This window comes from Hippocampus guttulatus, chromosome 19, assembly GCF_054856545.1.
Source record: "Hippocampus guttulatus isolate MCC_2025c chromosome 19, RoL_Hgut_1.0, whole genome shotgun sequence".
Classification (NCBI taxonomy): domain Eukaryota; kingdom Metazoa; phylum Chordata; class Actinopteri; order Syngnathiformes; family Syngnathidae; genus Hippocampus; species Hippocampus guttulatus.
In genome coordinates this window covers 8,340,511-8,352,864 of record NC_141279.1, presented here as the reverse complement: position 1 = coordinate 8,352,864, position 12,354 = coordinate 8,340,511, and the positions used below count along the sequence as shown (strand labels likewise).

Here is a 12,354-nt window from a genome sequence, read left to right as displayed (position 1 = left end):
TGTCCAAGAAACAATTTATATTTAATACGAGCTTAAGTGTTTACACGCAGCTCTACATTCGAGAAAATTGCTTAAAAACAAAGCACTTGAATTCCTGAATAGTTGACCGGGTAGATGAGGGAAACTATATCGTCATAGTCCTATTCTGTTTCTTTTCTTGTTCGCTATTATTGTAGAATATAATTTAGCTTCCGAAAGGCATATTTGGATGTGTTGAATTATTTTATGTCATTTTATATTTTAGTCTTCTAGAGGCCCCTTTTCTTATATTATTAAACAGTTAACTTGATATTTTATTATTTTGTATATTTAATTTGGATATGATTATTTCATTGAAGTATCTGATATGGTGAATGTCGAAAAACATTTCATTTTTGGTTACTTTAGTCAAATATAATTTTGTAAATCTGTCAAACGCAATTAATGCAGAATAAAATATACAAAATAAATGCAAAATTTACAATTTCATGTTAGTGAAATATACCTTTAAGAAGTTGTCTTTAAGTACTTTCTAAATATATTTAGCCTCTGCCGCTCAAAGTTTTAAGGGACACCAAAAGACTACCTTTTGGATTTTTTTTTTTTAAAAGAACTTTTTTGTTAAAAATGATTTATATCAAATTTTTATCTCACCGTGACTGTAAAAGAAAAAAATGGCAGCAAAAGCAGAGGAAGGGAAATCGAAACATGATCCAAATTCAATCCAAGCTAGTGTCCACATTAAACTAAAGTGAAATTTCAGGTTTCAGGTCAAGATTCAATACAGGGAATGGATTACTTCATACATACCATTCTTTTAACATTTTCCAAATCCTTTGGACAAGTGGATATAAAATGTTTGCTTTTCTCTTTGTTTGCAGGTTTAAAAAAAAACAACAACAAAACTTTAAGGCAAACATGCTAATAATAAATTGCCACGCTTCCCATAATTGATCGCTTATAAAGCCATATTTTTCTTTGGAGGCATTTGTGTCACTTTGGAAAAAAAGGTGTTTAATCAGCTTCTTGCCGAGAGACGGATGAAAAAAAGCAATTTGTACTCTGTACTTTGACTCTAACTTGCTTAACTTGTTGAGGAACAAAAAAGTACACTAGGTGGTAGCATTCACTTCCAACTGCTACTTGTTAGGTAGGGTAGTGGTTCTCAAAATTTGCCACCCAGTAGCACCTAAATAAGCAATAAATACTGTATTTATAGCTCTCAAATTGTCACGATCATGACCAACTTTGAAATGCAGAAAGTAGTAGGACTGACTGTGAATCGTTTACAATGCATCACTCCGAATGATCTGCAATAAACATGGATTACGCTCTCATCTGATAACACATGGATGATTATTATCAATGCTTGATAGAAAAGGAAAATTATTCAATGTTTTGCACCAGTCATACTGTCAGCAGTTTTTAGTATCGTATGTATGACCATGTTTATGCTAATTTACTTTTTATGCTGATCTGAAACTCCCGTAAGCTACGTAAGCTAAGAAAAAAGTTACGTGTTTCTTGTGTCTGTCTGCTAGCAAGCATGGCTTCAGATAGCAAGACAACACACACACACAAAAAAAAGCTTCAGTGCACTCGTCTTTTCATCTCACTACCTCGGCAAGAAAACAAAGGAAACACATTTTGTCAAAATGTCACCAACGTATGGAGCTAAGTCCTGAGGGTGTAGGTCAGACTGAAGATAAAGGCCAAGAATGTTCCAGAAGCAAAGCGTCAAATAAAAAGAAAAACAAGAAAGCACAGCCAAAGCCAATTAACATTGTTTTTTTCCCAGCACTGGAAAAAAAAAACTCTAGCAAGATACAGCACATAAAGTAACAACATGCTTGTTTTCATATGAATTTAAATACATTTTGTATATTTTAGTCAACATTCGATAAAAATGAGATATTACTATTATTACGCGTTCACACGTTTGGGTACTCTATTATTTCAGCTCCTTTAAATGAATGTACTGTAAAAGGTATGGCTAGATTAAAGGATACGTGTGAGTGAAAGCAAACACCGAAGACATACGCGCGCACAAACAAATGCACTGACAATAAGCGGCGTTTTATGACATGGAAACGTCACAAATGCGGAGTGCCATGGAACAAGCACAGTGAAACAGAAAAAAAATCAAATGCACGCAAAACATCATCAAAAGCTAAAATGGGGTCGAAATATTACCGTAATGACCATACACAAGGCGCACCGGATTTTAAGGCGCCCCGTGAGCTTTGAAGAAAATGGAAGACTTTTCGGTGTGCCTTATCATGCAGAAAATACGGTAATCTTAGGAGGTGAAGGTTCTATGAGGAAAAATTGCAATGCTATTTATAGATAAGAATAAAGACAAACATGACCACACGAGTCAACGTGTTGACTGGTCGAGATGGCGACTAGTTGGCTCAACACCCGACGGGGCAGCCACATTGTTTTTAAACGGCGACACAAGAACGATACCTAGCGAGCGGACACGAAGCAGCAGCGGCGGCGGCGACGACAACACAAGCAAACAAGACGAACGAACCATGGCCCAGTTCTTCAGTCACGGTGTGACTTGAACGCGGAGATGTTTACATCTCACATTTCTCACCAGGAGAAAAGACAAGAAAAAGTCACACACAAAAACCACACCAGTCAACATGGTTGGACTTACTTTCTGCCTCTGGTGGAGTTATAACTCCCTCCATATTTCTTCCGATTAAGGATGAGAGCGGCAATTTCTGGCACGTAGCGAGCAAACATGGCCTACATGCGTGGAAAAGAAAAAGCAAAAACAAAAAAAAAAAGGGAGGGGGGGGGGCATGCAAGAGAAGCCTTTACTGCGGCCTCCCGGGTAATACTTACTTTCTGCCATTAACAGCACTATAGGAACCACCGTATTTCTTGCGGTTGCCTATTAACTCTATGATTTCAGGCACGTAGCTCGCAAACATGGCCTAAGGAGCACATAGGAGACAGAAAAGGCGAGCAGAGAAATCAAGTGCAGGCCCACGGCCTTGAAGATTTCATCCAAGTGCAGGAAAATGATTTTTTTTTTTCTGGGAGGGCGGGGGCATTCCATGGTTAAGAATGACTAAAAAACGTTGTCAATGTAGCTTGAAATTAAATCAGTTACATTGCAAAAAAATCTATGTTACAGTGGTATCTTGACTTTGAAGTCAATTTTTTGTATTATAAGCCATGACGGGGATTAATCCTTTTGCTTTGTGTTGGGAGGTGGTAACGGAAAGAAACAAACTAAAGTCAAGTACCACTGTGTTTAGAACAAAATATGTATGTCAAGGATGTTATAAAGAATTCATCCGAGTTAGGAAAATGAATTTTACAAAATAACTATGAAAGAGGAATCCTTAAGTGCCATGTTTTGATCAACAAACACAACGCACAATGATTTTCACCGCTGCCCTCTACCGAAGATGTCACATTTGTTTTGTCTATCAATATTTGTAGAAACCACAACATCGTAGTTTGGTGCTCGCGCTGAAGAAAATACTGGACCAATTCAAGAATAAAGTCAAACAATTACAAGTATTTTAAAAAGTTTTTTTTTTCTTGCAGGAATTGTTTATTTAAAAAAAGAAAATTCATTAATTTTACACAAATGACACGAATGGCTATTTTTAATATTTGACTAAAATTGTATAAAAATATGCAACTTTATACAGAAAATACATTTTTAAAAATTGTGAGAGGACTCCTATGATTTCCATTTCAGAAAAGGGTCATACAAAGTTTTTAATTGCATTATTTTACAAGACTTTTTTTAGGAAATATTTTTTCCAGAACAAAGTTGCGATATTAGGAGTTCTTTTTGTCACAAATAATTGAAGACTTTTTTTTTTTTTTTTTTTTTTGAAGGTGTGGTGGCGGGTAAATGACTCATTTATTAGAGGGCCTCAGAGCAAATCATTGTAGTGTCAGTGTTTGTTGTGGTCGAGAGGGGAGTTAGGCGGTTGGAGGGTCAAGAGGTCAGGAGGTTGGCAAGAGGGGCACAAAGGGGCAGAGCTACCTGAAACCGCAATGCTGAAACAACTCACAAGAAATAATCAACCGTCAGTCACTACCACATGGCAATTGTGTGAATGCTGAGACAGGACGTCACCGAATCGACAATATTCCGAAAAAAATGTTCATATAATAACTATGAGCAGACATTTTGTTTAGTGATGCGAATGAAGTCGCAACATCAACATGGACATTTATTTTCTCCGTAGAATAGTCATAAAAGTACAAATGATTTTTAAAAAGCTGCATTTCACGGGAATTAAGTTATTACAAGAAAATTTGGTATTTTTTAGTCTGTGAATGAGTGACGTTTTATGTCCAACGTTTCCAAGTCAATACTTTTTTGGGGTCAAAACGTTAGGAAGTCTAACACTCATCTCTCAGCATTAGCACAATCAAAACATGACATGCAACAACACTGTGGCATCCTCTGTCATTTTTTTTAAACGAAGGAGAGGCTTTTCTTTACCAGACCACCAAGGATGAAGAAGACCATAAAGAGTCGGCCCAGGGTGGTTTTGGCGTAAACGTCGCCGTAGCCCACCGTGGACATGGTGACCATCAGCAGGTACACACATTCCCAGTAGGAAAGCGCCTGAAAATTCTCGAAGTTCTCCCAAGGATCCCCGGAATTTTCCACCTGGAAAAACAGGTGAAAAACCGAGTCACGCTGCAAGGCACAAGTTCTGATATGGGGAAAGCTTACTCTTCATCAACGTGCCGTGATGCGATTTACCAAATGGATGAATCCGGCCGCCGTGAGCCATGTGCTGATGAAGATGGAACACAAGTTGACCAGCTTGATGGAGTTGCTGATTCAAACAAAGGTTCGAGTTATCATCCGGTCAGCTTGGCTGTCCAATTACTTCCAGTCAATGATGATGAGTCGGTTATTGTAAAACTTCACACACGCCAAAGAAAAAGTGTGGTAAAAAAAAAGAAAACGGGATTAAAAGGTCTTACCTCGTCTTGAGTATATTCAAAAACTGCAAAATTTCCGAGAACTGTATCAACCTTAAGGCCCTTAAGAACCTCAAGCCTGCCGGAAAAAAGAAACAAAAGACCGTGCGTGTTAAAAAGGAACATGGGTGACAAAAAGAAATGACCTTTCACAAAATCGCACAGCGGATTCATTTCGACACTCAACAAGGACTCGCGGTTACTTTCAACAACTACCAACAAAAGGTCCCGCTGCCGCATGCAACTTGTGTTCAATTCTCTGAAAAGACTCAAAAAATGATGACAAAATCTAATGCTGAAGAGATAAAATGAAGATCAGTTGCTTCAGAAAGTATGCACAGAGCTTCACTTTCCTCCTATTTTTTGTTGCGTTGAGGAATGTTAAATTGGAGTGAATTGCTTTTTTTTGCTCCAAATGGGGAAAGGAGAGGACGGAAGTATTTGCACCTGGTTACTTGGCGTCACAGAGTGGTCACGCGTGTCTTACCCCAGTATGAGACGGCACGGAAGCAGCAAGCCAAGTGCGAGCCGCCGGCGATCTCCTGCTCGTCTTTGTCGTGGCCGTTGCGGACCCGGTATCCGTTTTGGAAAAGCTCGCCGGTGGATTTCTTGCGCCGCCTGGTGGCAGGCACGGTCTGGACGGCCCCGTCGGCCCCCTTGTACGCTAACATCTTTGTCGGAATCATTTCGGCACGTCTTCGAGCTCAAACGAGAAACTTTTGTCCTCCGCGCTAGCCGGCTAGTGCGCTTATGGTGAGCTTAAAGTCGACAGGATATTGACGTGGTGTTGCAACGGCGACGTATAAGCTTCTTTCGGATTCATCCGGAGAAGCGGGAAGCAAGCGTGTCCATCAATCTGACCTCTGGGTCAGCCCTTAGAGCCCGCACAAATGTCCTAGCTCCCTTAATCTTCGCAAAAGAACAGCTTGTTGTTTTTGAAAGGGGAAAATTCCGATCACATGACAACATGCGTGTGTGCGCAACGACGGGGAAAAACTGGTGCAGTTTTTCTTTTTTGTGATTCGCTCGCTTAATCCCTGAAATAATGGCAGATGTTGCAAACAATAAGTCATAATTCCAGATGTCAAATATATTTATGTGACTAAAATAAGTTACATTAAAAAATATGATGCCCGTAATATCAATATGATTAAAATGATCAGAAAATTACGTACAGTATATATTCAAATGGCACGGATACAAATGCAGTGGCTGAGGGGCAGACGGGACAATGACAGTGCTGCAGAACGTCCACTTGGTGGCGCCAGCTTTATAATTCAAGTCGCCCCTTCCACCTTAAATTTGAGCAAGACGTTCAAAGTCCACATGACATTACGCAACACATGATCACACCGTTTGCTTGGGAGCGCTTGGCTTTGTGGCTCGTCAGACAAGAGGAGGAGGAGGAGAAAAAAATAATGCATTTAAAGCCGTCTGCAAAGATCCCCATAATCCTTCATTTCCTGTCACCATTAAAGCCTGTTTCTGTTTTCATGAGGGCGGGGTTCCAAATCATGGTCCAATTCCACACGCACAACACTTTGCGCGTGCACACACAAGTTCTCAAACGAGAGTCAAGGGACACCCTGAGGTCTGCTTGAGGGTCCAAAATATTTGTAGTAAATTTTGTAATGTCGTTTCCAAAAAAAAAAAAAAGCGTAGAAATATGAATCGAATTTATAAATCTGCGAATACGCAAATTTGTTATGAGCTTGATCACATATCCCCCCGCCCCCCTAAAAAATGTGTTATGGGAACAATACGAGTTTCTCCGTAGGCAACATTTTCATTTGAGGTACATAATGTTTCACTGCCGTTACAAGGCAAAGGTGTCACTGGACCCCCAGAGTTTGAGAAGCGGTGGCGGTGTGCAGTCAAGCTTACCGAGCCAGCTCCGGTTCAGGTAGACGGACACGAAGACGGGCGGCACCGTGAAGAAGTCCACCACCGAGTTGACCTCCAGCCAGAACCACAACTTGTCATTGGCCGCGATGAACTGCCGACAAGCAACATTTTATTGGTCGGGATTAGTTTCATGCCAGCGCGCTTTAATTACAATCGCAACTCGGGTTTATTCATATGCCGCCTTGCAAAGTACAAAGTGCTTTGCTTTTACTCACTCGGAGGCCAAAGTAGAGGAGAAAGAAAATGTTGAAGGCCATGTCGATCTGCAGAGTGACGTCCTCGTAGAAGTTCTGACAAGACTCGATGGGACTGCGGGACACACAAACCCCCCCAAAAAAAAAACAACAACACATGGGCGACCACCGCGCAACAATTGCGATTCACGATGGACAATTCATCGTCTTTTTCTCCCGCAAAAGACGCCAGGGAAGCGTGACTTCGTCGTAGGTGCAGTTGGTGGCAACGTAACGCATGCACTCGCAAGCATTGCCTTGGTGCATATCCGTCGTTAAACCCTTAAAAAGCTGCCGCAGGTACACACACACACACACCCGTGCCGGTGTGCGCGTTTTTAGGTGGGGCGGTGGTGTTGAAAGCAGCAGTTTAAGGTTTAAGTGCATGCAGAAGTCACGTCCGCTCGCAGGAGGATGTCAGGCAACCATTTAAAAAATAAAAATAAAAAATGTCGGGGAGTCTCACCCTCAATAAACCCTTGTATCTGGCACAAATAAAGAGAAATCATTAAACCAGGCACGAGTTAGAAGGATGCTGCATTGATTTCAACAGGTCGGTCATCTCTAGTCCATAAACGCCGCACCGCTGGCCATTAGGTGGAGACACCGGGCAGCGCAATAATTGCAAGTGGACGGGCAATGTGACAAGTGTTATATCAAAGTCCGGACTCATGAAGCCAAGCAGCCTAGACGGGTCTGCTGGGTCGCTTCCAGACGGACCGCAGCGCCACCCCGTCATCGGGTGCAGAGCTAATTACAGGAAGGAAAGGCTGGACTGCACCAAAGTGGACTTGTGGACAGAAACGAAAGGGGGCCGGGGGGTGAAAAATAAGCGCCGGAAAAAGGCCGAGGATTTAAAGTTGTGAAGCTCATCGGGTGAAAGCGGACACCGGCTCGTTCAATTGTTGAATCCGCCGGCGTTGAATAGTTTCAGGCTACTTCCTAATGGCCACTTCCTTATTTGTCTTCTTCTACTTCCGGCCGTCTAGTGAACGAGTGTTTTCTCCCGCAAACAGGATCTTTGGACTTTCCTTTGTTTTTAAATGACCTTTTTGCCACAAAGTCACGCCCCTCTCCCCAAAAAATACTCACTCTGAGGAGTCGATGAAGTAGATCACCAGAGCTCCAATGCTGAGGGCAAAGACGAGCACCACCTGAAAGACAAGAAAAGTTGATGCTTCTTGTTGCTAACACAAACTTAGCCCGGGGTTACAAATCAAGGCGTGTTTACGTCCAGTATTTGTGTTAAATGAGCAAAAAGTTTACTCACTCCTCACTTGGCGTCTCCATGTCAAAGTGTAAATAAATACCAGAGGTGACGGATGGCGGCGTCCTCTTTCAAGCAACACACACACACACACACGAGCCTCTGTGCTAACAGCTAAGCACTGTTGCACCAACACAAAATATCATTGTGGACTTTTTTTTTTTTAAGGTCGGAACCCCTCAGTCAGCCTTTTTGTATAAAAATAAATGTTTTTTTGATGCAATGCTTCAACAATAAATACGAATCCACTGTTTTGTTTTGCTCTCACCAGTAATGAAGGAAATGTTGCTACGGGTCATTTCCAAGTTTTCACACTTCCTAACGTAAGTGTCGGTAACGCGTGGACACGCATCCTCCATGCTGAAAGCCCACATGGAGGCGGGGGGGGGGGGGGGTGGAAGGAGAGCGGCAGGGCTTTGACGCGTGAGGCGAGCCGCCGCTCATCCATTTCCAAATGACACAAAAGGCCGCCCAGAACAGGAGAGCAGCCAAGCATCCATAATGAATGAATGTGGCCCCAATTCATCTCCATGATGTGGAATTGCAGTGGCCAAAAAAAAAAAGTCACCAGCATGAATTTTTAATAAACATTTTTCCTCTTTTCAGAGACAGAAAATCTCTTTATGGCTCCATGAGACAAGCAGAAGCAGTAAAGCCGCTACTGCTTTGGCAAGGACCACAACTTGTGGATAAGTATAAAGTTGTTGTTTTTTTAAACTATTATTCCATTATTGATGTCATTAGATTCATACGGTCTGTGCCAAGGCTTTCTGGACCCAAGTCAGGCATGTGTGCCACCATCCGTGTCGTCTATATTGCACTGCGCGCATGAATAGTTAATCGCCAAGATGTAGTAAATAAGTTGTTTGGGCCTTGGAGGCTCATTAGAAGACTATGACCGAGTCCACCGGGACGAGATAGTGACGTCAAGAAAGCACAGAATGGTGCGCTTGTCAACATGGAAAAGAAAATAATGTCCACTGGGTAAGCGGCCCAACTTGCGATCTTTGCCCCCCCCCCCCTCCCCAGCTGAATTCTCACGGTATTTGCGAGTTCACAAAAGCCCCGTGCTCCTTTGAGTGATTCACGCATCAATCTGGCTCTTGGCAGGTCCTTGCTTCAGCTCGAGGCACTCTGCCACTAAATGGCGCCAGCAAAGCTTACAAGATCCGGCCACCATCGGTTCGAAGCAAAAGCGCAGAAATGGCTTTTGCCGAATGTTTTCTCAGAAAGTGAGTCGATTGGAATAAAACTTGGTGCAGAGGGTGCTTAAAGCACTCAAAAAATGGCTGCGTGATGTTCGACAGGCCGCACGGTAACTAGCCGTCGGCACCTGAAATACAATCAAGCATTGCTTGCGTGCCGCATGCAACATGTCATCCGGCACATGAACGCCACTACACTGCTGCCGCCATGTTTGTCGTAGCGTCTCTGTTGTGATTTAAGCTTCCCTGGCAGCGGGCCAAACAGCCCGAAGAGCTTAGCGTGGCTGAGGTCCACTGGCGTACACCAACTGCGCCCACCACCAGCATCAACATCATTCCAGGGACATGTGCCAATTCAAGCGCTTTCTTGCCCAAATCACATTTGAGCTGGCAAGCGGGGGGCAACAACAGACCCTTGCAGAACTTGGGGCAATAGGAAGTGAAATGATGACCATGTTGTGTTACATGGTTGGGTTCTCCCCCCCCCAAAAAAAAAATAAAGTCACCTTCGATCCATCATGCGTAGCTCGGCAGAGTTCCTGAATTGTGAAATGAAATGAAATGCATCACGTTTGGGAGATGCAGACGACAACACAGAAGAGGACTCCCTCCGCCATCTGTCATCTGATCTTTTCGGACTTCCTCGACACGTTGGCCTCTCGTAACGTGAGACGGCGGGTGACTGACTCATCAGCTGTTTTTATTGGACAGATGCTCAAAGGCAGCAATGGCGACCCTGTACGGACGCGTTGTCGAGTACGAGCAAAAACAGGTCCTGCGGATTAGAGAGGATCCCTTGCTACAACGAAATATCTAGCACGCAGCCCAGGTCAAAAAAACTATTCATAATTCACTTTAGGAAAAAGGCAAACTCGCATCAAAGTTTCACTTTCCTAAAAAGAACAAACTATGTTTTACTTTCCTAAATAAGACAGCAAACTGATGTGTCAAACTGCCGCAAGATAGTGCCAACTTTATGTCCGATTTTCTTAACCTTATCGGGAAATACTCAATACCGAAAAATAAAACAAGGCCGGTTTCAGCTCGCTAGCGACGCCTCGCGTTTGGACATGCAGTCATTATGGTCATCGTGAAAGACGTCGTCGTGTTCAAAGGGTGTTTTGGAACAACTTCTCTCGACTGTTGTGAGCTTCTTTAAAAGCAGGTGCAGGGCCGGGGGGTGACGCCACGCAAACGACGATCTCGCGCCACCGTAGGAACCAATAAGGCATCGAATGACAGACGGGATCCCCCCCCCCCCTTGTGGCTTGCGTGTCATCGCAAACGCTTTGTTGTTCAAGTCAACACGCTTTTATTTCAGGCTCCCGAGAGCCCAGAGCAAATAAAATGTTATTGACTCAAACACTACCCGCTGCTAATTAAAGCACAAACCAGACTAAAAGCAATTTTTGGCAACAGTTGGGGTTTTTTTTTCATTTTAGTTTATTTTTTTTCATTAGTTTTACTTTTTTAATGTATGGCGTATTTGTCTATGACAGGATTTTTAAACAATCGCCGAGTAAGGACTAATAAAGTAAAATCAACGACAATTGCCAAACGACAGTTTGACCTTCCTTCGTCTGTACGGACAGCAAAACTGAAATTTCAAACGAATCCCAAAAGCTCTTGTATGGCATTGACAAAAAAAACGCAACCTAAGGGCATTGCCGCTATGATTATAGTTTGTTTTAGAAAGTCTTATCATGAAGCTCAGATATAGTTTGCGTTTCTTCAAAGCATTTCTGACAGAAAATGATTACATTTGAGTTATTTCATTACTTTTTGTTCAATCTACTCACATTGGTTATTACTCCATATTCCACAAAGTACAAAACAGGGTTGTCTATTGTTTTGTCTACCTACGCGTGAGCTGACAGGAAGGCCACACACGTGGTGCATGCGTGTGACAGTGGACTTTAAAGGGGTGAATGCACACACACATCTGTCAGGTGAAGCTAAGCCGGCGTTGCTGTGGCGACACCGCTCGCTACTTCTACTGCTGCTGTAGTTTCAGCTCGTGAGCCAGCTGCGATTGGGAGTTTAAAAAAAAAAAAAAAAAAGGTAAAAAGAGTGTTGGGCCTCTTGTTGGGCACTTTGGTTTCCAACATAAAATAAATGCCTTGACTCCAAAAAAAAAGATTGGGATAGCCTTCTCGATGAACTGAGGTCATTCCCCTCACGAGTGAGCCGCCATGGCAACCGCCCTCACTTGACCAGATGTGATCCTCGTGCTCTCTCTCGCTCTGCGAGAGGCATTCTGGGATGCCAGCGTATGACCTTAATACACTGTCCAAAGCTCTCTCCGCTCTTTGTCCGTCTCTGCGGAGACGAGCCAGCCAGCAATCATCGGACGCCAAACGCCGAGGCTCAGCACTCACCAGGACTCGTCCCGTCAGCGTCTGAGCGGAGATCATCACTCCCGCCCAATCTTTCACCGACGTCATCCATCCCACCTCGCTGGCCGCCGCCTCGTCTTTGTCGGCACGTTTGAGGACGCCGTCGGCCGGGGTCAGCCTGTGCACGTCCTGACCCGCCAGAGACGAGCACCACAGGGGAAATAAAAGTGGGACATTGGTGTCAATACTCATGTAGGATTCATAAAATATATACATTGGACATTAGAAGTCTACTCACCCCTTTCCAAATGCCAGGAGAAGGAAAAGCCTACTAGAACATTTCAACTTTATTTAGGGATAATCAGCGATATTATTTTTGTGCAGTTGTTGAAATAGGCACGAGTAGGTGCTTTTAGTTAATTATTTGCTGTCCTATGATGTCATTTCACTAT

General features: G+C 43.1%; 1 protein-coding gene across 2 annotated transcripts in view; it reads right to left on the bottom strand.

Moving 5' to 3' along the window:
* Positions 1–12,354, bottom strand: part of LOC147190092 (calcium-activated potassium channel subunit alpha-1a-like) — a 34,234-nt gene that overhangs the window by 19,965 nt on the left and 1,915 nt on the right. For both annotated transcript variants that reach the window (XM_086099451.1, XM_086099452.1), the window contains exons 2-9: positions 11,945–12,091; positions 8,187–8,248; positions 7,077–7,170; positions 6,841–6,952; positions 4,960–5,035; positions 4,733–4,808; positions 4,466–4,636; positions 2,645–2,736 (exon numbers count right to left, since the gene is read on the bottom strand). In XM_086099451.1, the coding sequence (XP_085955577.1) occupies positions 2,645–2,736; positions 4,466–4,636; positions 4,733–4,808; positions 4,960–5,035; positions 6,841–6,952; positions 7,077–7,170; positions 8,187–8,248; positions 11,945–12,091 (830 nt within the window). The remainder of the gene's footprint in view (positions 1–2,644; positions 2,737–4,465; positions 4,637–4,732; positions 4,809–4,959; positions 5,036–6,840; positions 6,953–7,076; positions 7,171–8,186; positions 8,249–11,944; positions 12,092–12,354) is intronic.